Below are 19,169 nucleotides of genomic sequence, written 5' to 3'. Positions count from 1 at the left end.
TTTGGCCTCTTCGGCTGCTGGCTGAAGTCCTAGAACTGGGACAGCTGCCGGCTGGGCACAGCCTGGAGCCCCAGGGACGAGAGAGGGGACAGGTGAGACAAGAACAGTGAGGAGGGCTATGCCCAGGGCTTTGCCCTTGAGTCTTTGTCTTGGTGTCATTGCCATTCCCTTAGGAGCCTTGGGATTGTGCCCTGGGAGGCAGAAAGTGGACATCAGCCATCGTAGCAGCTTGGGGATCAGAAGTCTGGGCTCACTTCCCACCTGGCAGAGTGGCCCCAGGAGAGTAGCTAACCTCTCCGAGGCTCAGCTTTACCATACTACTATTGAGTTGGCTTCAGGTGTGTGTGTAGGTAGTTGGTGAAAGAGGCTCTGTAAACCCACCCCTAAGAAAAGAAGTGCCCCGGAGGAATGCTCTCCCGAGATTGGCAGTGACCTTTTTGAAAGGCAGTGGAAGCCTAGGACTGAGAAATTTACATTTCAGGCTGGAAGTGGTGTCACTTTCAACCAAGCTCCTTTCCCATTGGGCCATGACTTTCTTGGGTTGAGGCAGAGCAAAACCCAGGAGGTCAGGTTGCGTGTGTCCTTTTGCAGCTCAGCTCCGGGACAGGCTGGTATGACCTCTCCATGGGATGCTGGAGAACATCTATGTGTGTTCAAGGACCAGAGAAGAATTGAGGGGACCTGTCCAGCCTAGAGAAGCATGTCCTGTGGCTTCTAATAGACTTTTTGGGTTATTTTTATATTTATAAAATAATTTCCCGTGGAAAAATGCACTTAACATAAAACTAACCATTTTTAAGTCTACAATTCAGCGGTATTCAGTACATTCACTGTACTGCTCTCTGCTTTCAAAACATTTCTGTCAGCCCAAAGTAAAAGCCCAGAACCCATTAAGCAGAGGCTCCCCGTACTCCCCTCACTCAGCCTTTGGCAGCTGCCTACCTGCGTTCTGTCTTGTGTGGCTTCATCAATTCTGATATGTCATGCATCATACAACATGTGATCTTTCATGTCTGGCTTCTTCCACTTAGCATGTTTTGGATTTTCATCCACATTGCAGCATTGGTCAATGCTTTATTCCTTTTTTCTGGCTGAATAGTATTCTACAATCAGTTTATCCATTCATTTCTGGAAGGACACTCAGGCCATTTCTACCTTTTGGCCATTGTGAATAGTGCTGGTATGCAGAGTGAGCGTGCATGGCCATGGAATTGATTAGCTGTTTTCAGGTCTCCTGGGTATATATGTAAGAGTGGAATTGCTGGGTCATATAACAATTCTATGTTAAACTTTTTGAATCATCACCAAACTGTTTTCCATGCAAATGAACCATTTTTCATTCCCACCAGTAAAGTACTAGAGTTCCAATTTCCCCATATTCTTGCCAACACTTGTTCTGAGTTTTTAAATATATATATTTTTTATTATTGTAACCATCTTTGGGGATGTAAAGTGGTATATCATTGTGATTTTAGGTTGCATTTCCCTAATCACTAAGGATGTTGAGTGTCTTTTCAAGTACTTGCTGCCATTTGTATATTTTCTTAGGAGAACTCTATTCAGGTGCTTTCCTTGTTTAAAAATTTGGTTGTCTTTTTGTAGTTGATTATATGTTCTGGATACTAGATTCCATTAAAATATGATTTCAGTCTCCCCCAATTCTGTAGGATATCTTTTCATTTTCTTGATTATGCCCTTTGAACACAAATGTTTTAAATTTTAATGTGCTTCAGTTTATTATTTATTTTTCCCTTTAGTTGTTTGTACTTTAGGTGTCATTGACAAATCCAAGATCATGAAGTCTTACCCTGTGTTTTCTTCTAAGAGTTCTGTAGTTTTAGCTTTTCTTTTTTAGGTAATTGATCCATTTCAAGTTGATTTTTGTGTACAGTGGGAGGTAGAGCTCTAACTTCACTCTTTCACATGTGGATATCCTGCTGTCCCAGCACCATCTGTTGAGAAGATCACGCTTTCCCCATGGAATGAATGAGCCAGGCGCCCTTGTTGAAAATCAGCCAGCCATAGATATATAGTTATGGTTCTTTTTAAAACCTGGTTCTTTCCCTGGTCTGCTGCTTCCCAATGTGTGCTGGGGCAGGGAGGCCTTACTTTATCTGTACTTCCATTTCCTTGTTTGTAAAGTGAAAACCTTGGGATTTTCTCATTACTGAAGCTGTGGAGCAGCCCAAAGACTCCATGTTCTGGGCTGTAATTGCAGTGGTGGGCCAGTTCTAGTTGGCTTTACCTGTATGGAGGAGGTGATTGCTTCCTTGTCCCCCACTTCTTGCTGATCCCTCGCTGGCCTCTGCAGAGAGCACGCTTACCATTTCCCTTGGATTTAGTTACTGAAAATGTTCAGAGTCTGTAAAACCTCTTGCAGCTCATTCCCTGCAGCCCTTGTGTTGGCGTTGAATTTTCAACCTGTTTTTTGGGGAGGGGGGGCAATGTGAGTCTTTCTGTCCGCCTTTCTGTTTATTTATTCTGTAACTCTGGAAAAATGTGCCCAATATGTAGGAAATGAAATCCCAAAGTCATGTCCAAGTCTGCTATGTCTCCAGGATTGCCACTGTGTGTGTGTGTGGAGGGGGGGGGGGCAGTGGAAATACTGCAATCCTGAAAATGCCAGAAAATTAGAGCCCTAAGCAATGTCCACCCTCCACCTCCCTCTCTCTCAACAATTCCTTTCTTATTGAAGAAAACTCATATGTAGAGCACACCTGCTAATTCAGGGTCAGGCTAGTTGTGGGAGCAGGTAGGGGGTTATGCCAGCTCTCTCCTGTAAGTCTCACTATGGCCACATGAGGGCCGAAGAATGGCCCACCAACCAGGTAAAGTGGTGGCTTGGCCCTGGGAGTCCCTGGAAGAAGTTCCCTAAGTGGGTCTCTACTTGGGCGTGGCAGAGGAATCACAATCTTTTGACTCACTCAGAAGTTGTGATTGAACTGGATAATCAAGGCAATGGTCTTAGCTGTTGAGGGTCATGGATCCCCCACTCTGAGACCTGAACAAAACTTTGGACAATTTCTCGTAACACATGCTGAGACAGATCATCTTGCTTACAGTTTCCAATGTTTCAGAGACTGTGAAGACCTTGGCTGGGGGGAGGGGGGCCTGATCTCTCAGTGAGAAGCCAACATCTAAGGTCTTTTAGCTCAGGTGGTTGAATGAGGTGAGATCCCTAATTCCATTTCATATGAGGTCCGATCACTTCAAATTCTCAGATACTCGCCCACCTGCCGGAGTGGTGTGGCCCTTCCTCAGGGTCCTTGAGGATGAGCACTGTTAATTCCGATGAAGTAGCAGAACTTTGGGCCTCGCTCAAAATGGGCGAGAAACCAAATGCTCTTGGGGAGCAGGGCAGTGAGGGTATCCGGAGCTGGGCTCAAGATGGAGCTCGGTCAGCTTCCAGCAGGCCTTGGGCTTCTCTCTGGCTTATCCATGAAATGGCCCGAGCGGAAAACCCCTCTTGGGAGCCTGCCAGCACAGGGAGCATGGGCCTTCCTTCACAGTGATGGGATAAAAGACTCTCTGCCTCTTCCCATAAGTGGAGCTTATGTCTGTTTTCCCTAGCTGCAACTGAGTCACAAAAAGTCTTTTATGATCCATTTTTCTGGCCCTCACCTCTGTTTTCTTTGGAAATCTGAAGCAACATCCTAAATTTCCTCTGCTTAATTTTAGTCTCCGGGAACTGCAGCCAGATGATGTCAGGCTGGATATTAGATGCCATTGGTCTTCCAGGCCCAGCTCTGTCACCAGCTCCCTGTAGCTCCCCCATCATTCTCCAGGGTCAGATGTGGGCCTGGGAGATGTCACTGTGCCATGCTGAGTGCCACACCTGGGAGAGACCTTTTCTCTCTATAGGACATGCTCTCTGCATTCTCTATCCTCCTCCGTGCAGGGCTGATAAAGGTTTTCCCAAAGGGAAGGGGCAGGTCTCAATCCCCTAGCAAGCTTTCCCAGTACATGCCAAGAACCTACTGTGCGTCCAGAGCGGGTGGGCAGGGCCCTCCTCTATGAAGGTGGACCCCTTCCATCTCCCACACTCAGCCCGAAGCACTTTCCAGTTGCGACTGTTATCTTAAGACTGTTTTTAGGCAATTTTAGGTTCAAGGCAAAACTGAGCAGGAGATAGTTTCCCCACGTCCCTCTGTGCCCCCGTAGGCACACCCTCCACTGTCCACACCCCCTCCAGAGGGGTGTTACAGTGGATGAACCTACACGGACATATCATCAGCACCCAAGGCTGCAATTAATGTTAGAGCTCACTCTTGGGGTTGTTCATTCTATGCCAGGAGCACCTTCTAACAGCCAAATCTGATCTCATTAGTGGGGGCAGATCCAGGCCCTTGGACCCTGACACATACACAATTTAAGGGGGCTTTTAAATAAAAAGAATATATAGAAAACTCTTTATTTGGTATAGACCTCCCAGGATGGACCAGACCTGCACCCCCTCATTTCTCAGCCTAAAGAGCATGTGGACCCCAGGCCCAGTTTTGCCCCTGATTGCCTGGGTGTTCTTGGGCATATCCCTTCTCTCTCTGGGCCCCTGGTTTCATCTGGACAAGGTGGGGTTTGGTCTCAGTGTTCCCTGAAGGTCTACTTGGGTAGGAAGGGAGCACCATGCCCTTTTGCTCTCAAGGGAGAGCTCCTGCACCACAGGTAATGAGAAACTTAGTAGAGGAGGAAACAGGAAAAATCCACTCCCAGATCATGGAGGCAACAGAAAGCTTGTCTGTGTCAACTCTAAAAGGGAAAAAAGAAGCCCGAGCAACCAAAGCCTTGGGTCCTCACTTTCCTGCACAGGCTCAGTCCTGAAATTGACCCTACCTCTCCGGGTTCAGACCTAGATCCAGGTTGGTGCTAGAAACGATTCAGGTGGAAAATCCAAAATATTAGCTATTCAGATCTAATAGTGCACGAAAAAGGAATAGATCACAAGGAAGCAGAGTTTAGAGAATCTATTCAGTAACAGTTCAAAAGATAAAGTTCAGCACCTATTCTTTTTTTTTTTTTTTTTTTTTTTTATAGAGGCATGTTTTCTTTCTTTCTTTCTTTGTTTGTTTGTTTTGTTTATACATGCACTGGGTACAGTCAGAAGCGCGGGAGGGTGAGAGAACTCACCAGAGCCAGAGCGGGGAGCAGAACAGGCAGAAGGACTGAAGCACACTGCTGAGGGGAGCAGCGGGCGGCAGGAGAGGTCCGCGCGCCATGCGGGACCCTCCTCCGGTGGCCGGGAAGCAGCCGGGGATCGAACCGGCGCCGCAGAGGCCGCGGGCAGCTTCGCAACCCAGAGCTCAACCGCTGCGCCACCGGGGAGGCCCTCAGCACCTATTCTTGATACAAACTAAGCAGAGGAAGGAATGTCTGGTGGCCCCAGCTCCTGAGCTCCCAACCAACACCACAGAAGCCTGTCATTACAAGTGTCTTTTAAAACTGCATGGATTGGGAGACAGCTCTCACGACTTCTAGAGATGCCATGGGTTCAAAAAGATACCTTCTGTGACAAAAAGATAGTGTTACCAAAGCCAAAACACAAACCACAGATCATGAAGATATATTTGCCATGTGTGAAATTGACAGTGGGTTGGTCTCAGAAATGTGGATGGGTCTCCTGTGAATCAATATAAAAAAAAAGACAAAATAATCCAATAGGAACGTGGGTTAAGAACACAAATAGGCGATTCATGGGATGGAGGGAGAGAAATGGCTCAAAAAACTCTGAAAAGATGTTCAGGCTCATTAGCAATGTACAAAACGTAATTCAAACCACAATGAGAGAGCATTTCACACCCACCAGGTTGACTGAGATTTGCCAGTCTTGGAAGGCTACCTGTCAGACCTGGGGGGCATGGGGACTTGCTACTGAAGCTGACCAGACCAAATGACACCCCCCCCCCCAAACCAGGGAGGATCATTCTGAAACTGCGCAAACTGGACAGACTTATACTGGCAGCAGGAGGGCACTGAAACTGGCCAAGGACAGTGCCCAAATAGTTTACTGTTCGCTGCCTGAGTTCTTCATCCACACACAATTACAAGACTACTCAGGTTCAGAGAACAACAACAATGGAATTTATTTAACAAACAAGGGAAAATAAAGAGTCACTGAGGCCACAAATGGCCACTTACCTCACCCGAAGCAATGTCTAGTGTTTTAAAGTCCTACACATGAAGGCTCCCAAGATGGTGTCTTCCCGCCACTGCGAGCCAAGGGCACATGGCAGCCAGCCTATAGGCCAGGATCCAACTCATGAGACAGCAGAAGACACACAGGAGATGCTCACTTGAGCTGCTGAGTTGAGCCAGCAAGCACCAGACAATCGACACTTAAAACAGCAGCTGCAGCAGCTGAGCAACCCGACAAAGACTGCACTCACGTAGCTCAGCGGGGCGCCCAGCTCTGGGTCATCACCTTCTCTGCCCTGCTGTGACAGCAGCAAAGCTGGGAACAGTTTCCATCACTCAGCTACCTGCAAAGCCTCTGAACTTTTCTTCTCTGAGGTTCGCTGCTGGGGGTCTCTCCACGTCCTTCAGAGGCCCACAACAGCCTTCTGCAAGGTCGGCATGGTGGGGGCAGAAATGGCAGACCCTGGAATCGCTGAAGATCTGAAAATGCTGAAACCCCAAACACTGAATCCTGGGGGCTGCCTCTGCAGTCCCTTATATTCCTTATCAGAGTCTCCACCTCCACCGATACTTTGTATTTCACCTGGAGCTATATACATCCTCACCAGTCCCCCCCTCAAGGGGATGCCACTTTTAACAGTCTTTGCTTCAGGCCCCTGTTACAAGACCTCCCCCCAAAGAATCTATACCAGTCCCCTAGCTCAATGCCCCTATCCTTAAAGCTCAGAGAAGCTGTGAGCGAGAAGGAAGCATCAGAAACCGAGGCCAAGCTTTGGCTGTGCCCCTAGGCCTCCAGCAGTGGCTTTGCTTTTGCCTTGAGCCTTCTTCCATCTGCCACTTAGGGGGTCCAGCTGGGCTCCCAGAAGCCTGGGCTGGACCAGTGTGAACACCAGCCCTGTTCAGGGAGCAGAAGTTTCTCTTGCTGCACCAGACGAGCATCTGGGTACTGGAAAGCATAGCCCACAGCTACCCCAGTCCAGTAACTGGACTCCGGCTGAGCAGAGGACTTCCTAGCCCATTCTGTTACAGGACTGTCTTGATGTGAAATGGGTGCCTGACTGGGTGGGAACCCACATGCTTAAAAGGGACTTCTTAGGACATCCTTTCCCCCCAACACTTCCTCCAGCCTTCACACAGATGGAGTTAATGACTGTAGAGGATTGGAATTTCTGGGTCCTGGATGATTTCTTACTTTTTTTGGGCTGGGCCATCTCTTGCCCACCCAAAATTGTGCAGATGATATTATCTTCTTAGGCTCTTCTGGCATTAGAGGGGTCTAGGATGGAGTGCTTTGTGGAATGTTGAGTCCTCAGTGGCATTATATAGACTCATTCTCACTATGATGAAAATGACTGAAGACAGTAATGAGGTACCCACAGCAGGTGTGTGTTCAGGGAAACTGTTGGATGCATGCCCAGAAGCGGGCCCTACCCCTCAATCGGCCACCACCTCAAATATGTGACTGAGGCTTGAGCTACTTACCCTCCCCCCCACCCCAGATCTGTTTTCTAAACTATAAAAAGAAAGGCTGGGTGAGATGGTTCTAAGACCCTGCTGGTCTTTTCAATTGTATGGAAGATTTGCTTTCTAATATGAGTACCGATAACAGCACCTTTTCTCGAACATGCCCTCCATGCTGATCATACAGTCTCTCTTAACCATGTCAGGACCCTGGAGGTGGCCTTGATTAACCTTGTCTTCTGGGCAAAGCAGAAGTTCAGAGTGTTAAGTAACTTCCCCAAGGTCACACTGCTTATTGGGGGCAGGGCCCAGAATCACAACTAATCCTTATGCTATTAAGCAATTACTGTAAATGCTGCACCAGTGCCCTCAGAGTGTTCAAATGTGTTTTAAACTCTTCTGGGGTGGAGGGGGGCAAGTGTCTCTAAGAAAGAACCAAATTGTGTCTGAGAGATCTTCTAGGCAGGAAAATAAAGTCATTTAGCAGAAAAATCCATCCTTAGTTTGGATCTGTGCCCATGGTCTTTTAGTTGTTATGGCAACCACCACCTGCTGGGAAAGGTGTCAAGATTTGACCCTGAGATTCCATGTCCAGAGTCCTCTCAACTGCCCCCTGCTCTCCCTGCATCTCCACCAGTGGTGCAGTGGGCCTGGGCTCTAGCCAGACCTACTCCTGGCCAGGAGCAGTGAGAGGGCATCCAGGGCCAGAGTCTGAGCTGCAGACACTGCCTGAAGGGCTGAGCCCAGCCTGCTCCGTGCCACGAAGCAGGCGACATTTTTGTGGGCTCCCCTCCCCCAGGTGTGGGGTACACCTCGCCACATGCTGCTCCTTCAGGTGTCTGAGAATGGGGGTTGAGGTTGAGGGGAATGGAACCTGCATACCTTGAGTCTAGAGGCAGGAGGTAGCTGGATCTGGGGCTCCTGGCTCCTACCTCCTGCCGTCTGGCAGCTTCTCCTTGCTTTGTTTCCACCAAGGTCCCAGAAGCAATTTTGTGTAGGAAAAGACTTCCTCCTTTTAATAAAAACATTTACAAACTGCTGCTCTGAGCCCTTCTCCAACATGAGGTCAGGCCCAAGGTTCACTTCAGCCTGGGATAGGGCCTTTGAGGGAGCTCTGGGAGGCCAGGGAACCACCGCCCTCCCACACACACTCAGCTTCCAGCTCCCCTAAACAACCATCATGAAGCAGAGAGCCCCATGAGAAGAACAAGGCCTTTCCCAGAGCCCAGCAGAACGCTGAGCACCTCACTTTGCCTTTGGAGGAGCGTGAGCCCCAAGAGGGGTAGGGACTGCCCAGGTGCATGCAGGGAAGGGTACAGAGCTAGTCCCGGCCTCCTTCCCCTTGACCAGGGATCTCTTCTGCTGCTGCACTGCCCCATCCCTGCACCTGGGGACAAGCCACTTTGTCTTCAGTTCATAAAACTCTGATACCATGGGCCTCCCTTAGTAGCACAGCGGTTGAGCGCTGGGCTGCGAAGCTGTCCGGAGCCTCTGTAGTACCGGTTCGATCCCCGGCCACTGGCGAGGGTCCCACATGGTGCACAGACCTCTCCTGCCATGCCCGCTGCTCCCTCAGCAGTGTACTTCGTCAGTCTGCCTGTTCTATTCCCCGCTCTGGCTCTGGTGAATTCTCTCACCTTCCCGCGCTTCTGACTGTACCCAGTGCTTGTATAAATAAATAAATAAAAATCTTTACATAAAAAAAAAAACTCTGTTACCATTTCCCTGGAAAGGTCCAAGGGCCAAAGAGGCTCCCCCGCCTGTGTTTTTTTGGGCATCTCTTCTATTCCTCAAAAAACCCTATCACCCCATTGGAGCTGTCACCAGCACCTCAAGAGAGGAGCACCCACCTGGCTCCCAGGCTCTGGGTGCTCCTCAAAGACCATGGGGTTCCCCCCAGCAGAGTCAGGCTGCCCCTTCCCATGGTCAACCAGCTTTGCTTTATGGCCCCAAAACCTTGACCTTGGGCTTGGAGCCATGTTCAAAGGGATTCTTTCCCAGTGACACACAGCGATGGCAGCACCAACGCCACATGCCCAAGTGGGTCAGGAGCCACAGAGCATCTCCGTAGGCTGTGCTTGGTGTCGCCTTTCAGGCCCAGATGGGGCCGGCTGCCGGCTTCGCGGGGCCCTGGAGATAGTTACGGTTTCTTTTTGGACAAGGAAAAAAGAGTCAGAGCGCTTCAAACAATAGCTTCAGATTAACAACATGAACCTCAGAAATCTACCCAGGAGAAGCAGCTGAATCACTGAACCCTGAAAGATCAAACACAGGCCGGGACTACAGCCCCTCCCAGTTTCTTGCTCTCCCAAATGGCTCCAGATCACTTATTTCTGTCGTAATGAAATCCCCTTCAAGCCTCGAGGGACATTCCTGGAAGACTTGAAATCCCTCCATTGAGTAAATTCTCGCACAGTTGTCTTCATCTGCACCCCTGCTGCAGAGACACCCCCTTCCACTCCCAACCAAGGGCTACAGGAGTCTCCCCCCTTCATTCAGTGATTTCTGGGGACTTCTTCCAGCCATAGTGAGGACAGGAAAGACTCCACAGCCTGTTAGTTTGGAGCAGTGCCAATGAGAAATAAATTAATTGAGCCAGACAAACCCGCCGTAACCTGCCCTGGTTCACCTGTCCAGTGGTGAGTTACACGTATCTGTCTGCAGTCGAGCAGCAAATGCAGCCACCACGGGGTTGGAGCCACCCCAGTGGGCCTCAGGGTCCAGCACTAAAGCTCACATGCCTTTCTCGGGCACTCTCCCTGGGCCCACAGCCCTTGCTCCTTTGCCTATGAAATTTCCAGAGTGACCCAAGCAATCACCAGCCGGAATCGTCAGGGAAAGAACTGGGGCTTTAGAGCGTATCTAGTTTAAGTCCCGCCCTTGCCTGTGGGGGCATCATAACCACTCAAAGTCATCTTCCATCTGTATCAGAGGAACCAAACGCTAGAGCCAGGTTGCATAATGCACAACCTAGAACTCCCCACTGCCCGCCCAAGAACCCCCTAGAGGAGCACTGGGGGTGCCTAGGGGGCCCACTTTTGTCACTGTGCTCATTATAGGGAGCCAAGGAGAGCTGAATAGAAAGTGCCTGCGATGATGTCAGGCTGGAGGAGGACTCAGGGACCCCAGGAGTCCAAGCGCAGAATGCTGGCCTCAGAAAGCCTGGTGCTTAATTGGGGGCAAGGGAGGCGTGCCCCACAATCCATGGCCCCAGTTTGTAGGTGTGTGAAGGGCAGTTCAGAGAGTGAGGGAATTTTCCCAGGTCACAGTGGCAGAAAAGTGACAAAATACCCAGTGGCCTCCCCTGGGGAAGGCTTGGGGTCCTCACCTATACCCCTTATGGCCTCTCCAACAAAAGGAACCCCAATGAGTCATAAGAGGCTACAGGGAGAGGGACTGCTGACCCCTTTTGCGGGCCCCATCAGCCCCCTGCTCTGTGAGGGGCACCTTCTGATGGACTGGGTCTGGCATTGGCAACAGTGCTGTGTGTCCTCAGGCAGAGTGCAGCCCTCTCTGGGCTTCAGCTTCTCATGGGTCAGATGCAGGCCTTCCCCAGAGTAGGATACCAGGGTTTTTGTCACAGTGACCAGTTGAGGTCATATGTTCAAGGACTTCATAAACCATGGGCCCCATGAAAATGGAGAAGGGCCACAAGTTTCCACCACTCGTCAGAAAAAGAACACACACAATGTACACACACGTCTATGCATGGAGACACTCCCTATAGACACCCCCACATTAGGCCTGAGTGCACACCCACACATGTCCTTGCGTGCCTTGCTGTTCTCTGTGCTGCCTCGCGGCCCCTCCCCAGCAGCACCCAGATGCTCTTGGAGCCACAGTTGTTGCCCTGACCCTGAGGCCCCTCCCAGGTGCCAACCCCTCACCCCTCCAGCCCCCACCCTGTGCCACTGCCAGCAAGGGTTTTTTGCTGGGCTTCCCTCTGGGGCAGCGGGCAAAGAGACTATGTCAGCTCCCTCTTGTAAAGTGACTGAATTCATTTTCGGGAGCAGGTCTCATTTCTTAAAGAAATGCATTTATTAATTTCTGCTCTTTCCTCCCTGAAGTTGAAGGCCATGAGGTTTTAGAAAGGAGATGCTGTGGTCCCCTCAGCTGGGGCCAGGAGCCAGAGTGGCCATCTGGAGAAAGGCTGCGGAGGCCCCCGCAGAGCCCTCCTTGTGGAGGCGGGACTTTCACAGGCAGGCAGGGTGGGGACTTGAGCCAGAGAAGCCAGTGTGGGCATGAAGCCCCTGAGACTTCAGGCCTTTTCAGCAGTCTGTTTGTACTGCTCTACCAGTGGTTCTGATAGAGTTCAGGGGTCACCTCTGCCCCCCTAGGTTTGGATCCAGGACTAGCTGTGTACTTTGGGCAAGCTACTTAACCTCTCTGCTTTGATTTGCACGTCTGTAAAATGAAGAACATAATAGTACCAGTGTCACCAGATTGCTGTGGACATGGAAGAATGTCCATGAAAGTGGTACATCACCTGTCCAGCGGACGGACATGCTCAGCACACAGTCAGTCTCTGCGGATGGGAGTTGCCCTTTCTTTTGCTTGCACCGTGACCCTGCTCCAGACGGGCCCGACCTTTTGCTCTCATGAAATAGGAAGAGGACGGCTTCTCCCTTCTCCCCTCCTGGGGTGACAAAGCCGGGATATAATGAACTTCAGCATCAAAACCTCTTCCTTATCTCTCAACCTTAAGCCTCTTTCTGCTTTTCCTGGCCTTAGTGGAAATAGAAAACAGCTGCTGGGGCTGGAGCACTTCCTGTGCCCCAGGGCTGCTCCTGCACAGCACTGCCTGGGTGCCTGGACTGCCCGGCCAGCCGTACACTTCCTGGGAAGAGAGCTTTCTCCTCTCTGGGTCTCCTGGCTCCTCCTGGGCAGCCCCCTGGATGGTGAGGCCAGTTCTGTTTGCACCCCACACTGCTACCTCTCATTCGGGCATCTTCGCAGCCCCATGTGACAGGGGAATACCCCCCCCCCATTTGTTTAGGACACAAGAATGCGTGAGCCATGACCCCCGCCTTCAGGGCCCACGGCCCGCAGGGAAGAGGTACTCGCAGAAGGTGGCCCGTGTCCAGAGTGCCGGGGGCTAGAAGCACTGTGGCCTTAGGGGAAGGAAAGGCCTGGGTTCTGATTCTGACCTTCAACTGACAGGCTGTGTGACCTTGAGTACATGACTGAACCGCTCTGAACCTCAACTCACTCATGAAGAAGGTGACGGTCAGGGTATTTCTGTCTTACCCAGCGGTGCCTACGAAACAATAGCAAGTTACTTGATTTCACTCACCAGTGTCTCCCCTTTCCCCACCTCGTGGGTGTTTCTGAACCTCACCGGGGAGTTCCTCAGTCCTGGGCTGCTGTGGTTGCCTGCGGGGGTGGGGTGCCAGCTTCCACTGAGTTCTGCGAGCAGTTGGTCCTTCAGTGATTTAAGTTTCCACGGCGAGGATGCTTACTCGAGACTACCCCTGTCCCAGAAGGGACTCAAGTTACTTTTCAATAAAGTCTTGGCAGAAGCTCCTGAAAGAGCTTGCCTTCTCTGTGATCCTGATATAGAAAAGGATGAAATTCAATTACTCTGTCCTGTCCATGAGCCCCGCCGCTGGCACAAGACCATGGCTGTATCCAGCAGACTCCCCGGCCCCCGTGGGGTTCATCGCACTGGCATGTGCTGGGGAGCAGTGGGGAGGCACGGGGCCAGGGCCCCTGCCTTGGACTTCACCTTGCCCTCCCCACCCTTCCTTTCAGGGTAATGTGTGTTCGAGAAACCCCATCTTTGCAACAAATGACCTGGGAATAGCGACCCTCTAGTAGTTAACTGCAAAGTCGACTGCCTGGGCCCAAGTCCTACCAGTCTCTTTACTAACCATGGGGATGGACTCTGAGTATCATGGGGGCCCCCAGTAGATTCTGGAACTCCCGCCTGCAGCTAGCTTGCTGCTCCCCATCTTCAATCCTCAAGGCAAATTTGATTCCTTTCTATTATAGGACCTGGAGGCAGGGACCTGGGTAAAGTTGGCTTGGGCAGCTGCAGAGGGAGGTTGGGCAGAGGTAAGGAGTGGGGAGCCAGGAGCCAGGAGCAATCACTCTTATACAAACAGGTGCGCACGTGTTTGTGCACTCATGCACACACATTTATATACACACACCTACACATGCACACACATACACACCTACCCACATACACCTATACCCCCCCACAATACATACATGTACACACATGCGGACACACACATACACACTGGTTTGCCTGGCACATCCACAGCTCCAGTTACACGTATTGCCAAAGATTTGCTAACACATGATTCTGCATTGTGCTCTAGTCGCCAGGAGCTGCGTCAGGGGGGCTTGCTTGTGTGTACTGGGAAGGGGGCTGGGAACATGGGAATCCTAAGAATTCCAGAGAGCTAAAGTGCCCCTCTCTTGAGGGGAAACTGAGGCCCAGAGTGGGATAGGCAGGGCCTTGCCCTGTCACAGAGCAGGGGTTAGCCCCACTGGCGCCGTCTCCACGTCTCCACCACTCCAGTGAATAATTAAAGAAAATTAAACAAACATGCTTTAAATGCCTGTGCATGATGGGATGCCAGGGGAGCCCTAACCCACCCGGTCTCAGAGGCCTGCCTGGCTGGCAGGTGGCTCAGGGAGGGCGAGCTGGCAGTCTGGCCCTGTGCACCCGGCCTCCTGGGCCCCTCCACGGTGGGGGAGCCGGGCCCCCTGTGCCCATCAACTGCCAAGCCACCTCTCACCTGCCAAGCAGTGTGCCCAGTGCCAGAGCAAACTGGCCTGGGCCCAGGACACTCTCCAGAAATAACTTCCTATGGGCCCAAGGCTCACCCCTCCCTCTCCTGGCCTCTCTCTGCTGCAGGGGGCCCTATTTGTTATCTCAAACCCTGGAAACTCTGTTCAGGGCCCCTGATGCCTCAAAAATGTCCCCTGGGGAGGACTCGCTTATGACTCACCCGTGTTCCTCCTGCCTGCTGCTCTTTCTGCGGACCCCCAGAGCTGGGGCCTCCTGTTCCCCTCTGGGTGCCAGTGACTGGGGAGGGGAACTGGAGCTGGAAAGCCACTTTTTCCAAGTCCTCTAGGCTGGTCCTCCTGCAGAGTTGGCACCTGTTTCCCCATGAGACAAGCTTCTCTGGAGGGGCCCGGGCATTTCCCTGAGGGTGGGCACCCCATTTATACTGCCTGCCACCACCCCATCCATAGTAGCCCAACCTCACCAAGGGGCTGGTGATGAACAGGAGTCCAGTGGATGAGGGCATGGTTGGGGGAGGCAACATGGGGTCGGGTGACTGGATGGGGTTGGGGAAGAGGATTGGTAGATGGGTGGGGGCTAAGTTGGGGGTGGAGTAGGTGGGTGGGCAAACAGGACTCTTCTGACCTGTCTTTCCCATTAAAGCTTCTTTCAAGGACCAGGAACCCTCTGTATTTAAAAGGGAGGTACAAACATCCCCCACCTAACCCAAGCCCCCGGCTCTAAGTGGTTTGACCTCAGTGACCAGGAGCCTTTGGGGACCCACCATTTTTCCCATGGCCTCCCCAAATGTCAGTGCCTGAGATCTTTCCCCTAGGATGGGTCTCTGACCCCAGAGGGGACCCCTCACTTCTGCCCCATGGGCTTGCCCCAGCCTGGGGGAACCTGGAGGCTCTGCTCTCCAAGCCTCCTCCATTGCCCGGATTGGGGCTCCCCTCAGCAGGCTCATTTTGCAGAATGAAACATTCCTGGCAGCATGTGTCCCTGAGAAGCGGCTCCTGCCCTCTCTTTGCTTTGCGGTTTCCACCTCGTCCTCTCTTAATCATCCTTTTTCCTGGAGGAGTTGGAGGGAACCTGTGTTTGATGTCTCTTGTTTAACCCGAAAACCACTCTGGTCCTTTGTGAAATCCTAGTGTCAGACAACTGTATACATTCTTCTAGCTGTGTTAGAGTTTCAGTGTTTATACCTCCGTCTTTAATCTGTGTAATGTATCGGGGTTACTGACAAGGTTTTATTAAGGGGGAAAAAGAGTTCTGTTCCTAAAAAATGCTTATAAACCCAGAACTGGACCCAGCCCAGGGCAGCAGGGGTGAGAGATGAAGATCTCTGCCAGCCCACAGAGCTTGTAAAGCCAGCTAGCGCTGGTGAGCAGGAAGCTGGGGATCGACTGCACTCCTCCTGGTCCTGAGGCTGGGCACCCCCTGAGGACCACCTCCTAAACCACCTATTCCTGAGATCCTAAGACCCTCGGCCTCCACCCCCCACCTCTCACAGAGCGCGGACCATCTTAGAACAGGGACATTAGCAAGGTGATTTTCAATGGCTGATGGTGTGGGGGCCACGGACTGTGCTGATGGGCATGCAGGAGCTGTGGCCGAGGGCCCTCCCGTGTTCCACGCAGCACGCCAAGTAGAACCTACTGAGAACCTGTTCTTGTGTGCCTATTTAACCAGAGTGGGGTTCCTGTAGGGTCAGGCCTTGAACTGAGTGAGGAATTTAGGCATCCCTGACTTCTAGAGCAATAAAAGTTCCTTAGAACAGCTTTGAGCCATTTAGGTCCTCATTAAAGAGCTCCAGGACTCTGGGGGAGACAGACATAAATAGATAATTACAGCGCAGGGAGCTGTGTGCCTGGGGGGTTAAGCATTCCCAGTCTCCTAATTGACCTTCCGGATTCCAGTCCCTCCCTCTCCCACCCACTGTGCACTTAGCTGCCAGAGTGAGCTTTTTAAAATGCGGATCTGATCTAGACTTTTACCACCTCTGACAGCTGTCCTTTGGCCTCTGGATACTGTCAAGCTCCTCCCACCAAACTCTATCCCCCCACCCATGTTAGGAAACTTGCCTCAGTGGCCCCCAAGTGTGTTCTGATTAGGCAGGGCTGCTGGCAGACTTCTGTTCTATGCCCCTCCGGGCTTCAGCTCACTGAGGCCTCTTCCCTCTGCTGACTCTGGCCCATAACTATGCACCTCTCAGACCTCACCTTAGTTGCCACTGCCTCCAGGCAGTCCTCCCTGACCACTCCCACCCCTGGTTTTGGTGCCCTCATGATGGTCTTTTGTACATTCTGTATGGCCTCATTGTAGCCCTTACTAGCCTATGTTTGTTTGTCCATCTCCTTCACCAGACTTAGTTCTCAAAGTCAGGGATCCATTCATCAACTCTCAGAAATTTTTTGATTCCTACTTTGTGCCTGGCACTGAAATCCACAGGCAAACAAAATAGACAAAGACCCCTACCCACATGGTACCCACAGGCTGATACGGCAGCCTGGTGCTGACTCAGAGCTGCACAAAGCCACACTTTGCTGAAGAGACAAATGTTACCATGTGCTCAAAAAAGAGGCTCCGCTGTCAGGAAGGTGACCTCCTTGGAGAAGGGACCTTGAGGATAAGGCCCTGAAGGACTGATAGGAGTTTTCCAGACAAACGGATCCAGGATCCGACTTCTCTGCTTGCCCAGAGGCTGGCCTGGTGTCTGGGCTGCTCTTTCTCCGAGTCCACTCTCCAGCCTTGCTTCTTCTCTTCCAGAATGCATGAACTGTACCCGGCTTAGCGACATGAGTGAGCGGCTGACCACGCTGGAGGCCAAGGTCAGAATGCCGGGGGAGCCTGAATCTGGGGTGCTAGCTGCTAGGGGTGGGGACACCATGCACCTGCTGGGTGTGGCTGGGGAAACCCCAGGGTGTGCAGGTTTCCTTGGTGGCTCTGGATGGCCTCTGGGAGGAGAGGCCTGGGGTCTCAGGTCGCTGGAGCACCTCCAGATCTCCACAGAGACTCCTGGGCAGTGGAACTGTGGGGTTGCCTGTGGGAGGCTGGATGTGTGGACGGTAAGATGGGAGCCCTCCCAGGAGCAGAGACGCAGTGTCTGGGACAGGTGGCATTGCCCAGGAGGTGGGTGTGAGCATGGCCAGCCGACAGGGAGGTTGGAGTGAGGACAGAGCATCGAGACCCCTGGGAGACTCCCCATCTCCCAGCAAGAATCCTGAGAACAGGCAGGAGGTAGGGCCTCCAGTCCAGAAGGGCCTGCTAGGAAGGCTGCCCCTTGTCGACACACACCTGTGCATGTACATGCTCATGAACACAAGCACACGCATGCACACATACATGTACATACATAGACACACATGGCCCTTGTCCACCCTGCATTGCCCTTTGGCCCTGCCTCCTGCCTCCTGTCCTGAAAACCTGACTGTGAGGACACCTGCCCAATTGGAGGGACAGCAGGTGACTATCATTTAGTGTGAGACATATTTGAGGCCACCAGCCACCAGCTTGGTGACTCCCACCGAGCTCCTACTTCCTTAACTGAGAAATGAATTAAAGCACCAGCCTGGAAAGGCTGCCGGGGCCCTCAGGTGACATGGTGGTGGCTTTAGAAAGGTGCAGTGCTGGGAGGTGTGCAGGTCGGTGTTTTCATCTGTCCATCCCACAGGTGGATGGGAGACACCCCTAGAATGGGTGGGGAGTTAGGAGTGGGGTGAATTTCTGGTACCTGAGATTTTAGAAAAGGCAGAGTCCTCAGGTCAGCTGGCCTGAAGGGCTTTTTCCAGATACCTGAAGCCTCCCCATGGTTTGGCAGAGTGTGCCCTGGCCCTAGTCCAGAGCCTCGGGGCATTGAAAGTAACAGCTCTGGGGGAGGACTAGCACAGAGCCAGCTGTCCCCACCCCCAGGTGCTGGCCCTGCCTTCTGTCTGAGCAATTCCTCCTCCACCCTCCCATGCTGACACCTCCCTCCCCTGGGCTCTGCATCACAGCCAGCAGGTCAGGGGGTCCAGGGAGCAGCGGTCTGGAGAGGGGCGGGGGATACAAGCTGGGCTGGTGGCCAGACAGCTTCATAGCTTCAGGGGCTGCACAAGGCCAGGTGAACTGAGGGGTCCGAACTGTGGAGCTGGGGCCAGCTTGGGTCAGAGCCTGGAGTCAGCCAAGTGAGGGGAGAACCAGGCAGGCAGCCCCCAGACAGAAACCAGGCCGCTGGCATAAGAGAACAGCTCCGAGGTCTGGAAACTGAGGCTTCTGCTCCCTCAGACAAGCCTGTTCTGGTGTATCAGAAGGAGAACCCCAGTAAATGGCAGCTTATTCCATTTATTATTGGTTCAGGAAGTCCAGCATAGGTGGTCTTGGAACTGGTTTGGTGACTTAAGAACTCAGGCTTTTTACAGTCTTCCCTCTGTGCCTTAAAGACTTGGCTTTTGTCCTCATGATTACGAAGTGGCAGCTGAAGTTCAAGGCATCACACTGACTCTTCCCCACTCTGTGTTCAGAGATAGGAAATGGAGGGACAAAGGACCCCAAAAGATTCATTACATCTCATTGGCCAGCACTGGGCTATATGCCACCTTTTAGTTGCAAGGGAGCTTGGGAGAACAGGCTGGTCAACTTAGGCCTTCATAATTCCTCCTCCAGAGCACACCCATCTGTACACAATAGGAGGTTCTGGAGCCAGGGAAGAGGGAGTGGCTGGGGTCAGGAGACCCTCAGTGTATGCTCCATCTTTCCTCCCCATGAGTGCCAATTTGCCAAAGACCCAGAGTTAGTTGCTCATCAGGACTCCTGCCACCCTTGGAACAGGCTGTAATGGCTGCTAGGGACTGGAGAGGCA

The 19,169-nt window shown here is 52.0% G+C and overlaps 1 protein-coding gene across 2 annotated transcripts in view; it reads left to right on the top strand.

The window, feature by feature from the left end:
• COL26A1 (collagen type XXVI alpha 1 chain) overlaps positions 1-19,169 on the top strand; it is a gene marked incomplete at both ends in the record, with an annotated part of 124,820 nt that overhangs the window by 92,856 nt on the left and 12,795 nt on the right. For both annotated transcript variants that reach the window (XM_084251648.1, XM_084251647.1), the window contains one exon: positions 17,099-17,160. In XM_084251648.1, coding sequence (XP_084107774.1) covers positions 17,099-17,160 — 62 coding nt within the window. The remainder of the gene's footprint in view (positions 1-17,098; positions 17,161-19,169) is intronic.

This window comes from Talpa europaea, assembly GCF_964194135.1.
Source record: "Talpa europaea genome assembly, chromosome: 12".
Lineage (NCBI taxonomy): Eukaryota > Metazoa > Chordata > Mammalia > Eulipotyphla > Talpidae > Talpa > Talpa europaea.
Note: the sequence above shows the minus strand (reverse complement) of the source record. Positions and strands in the feature narration are given on the sequence as shown.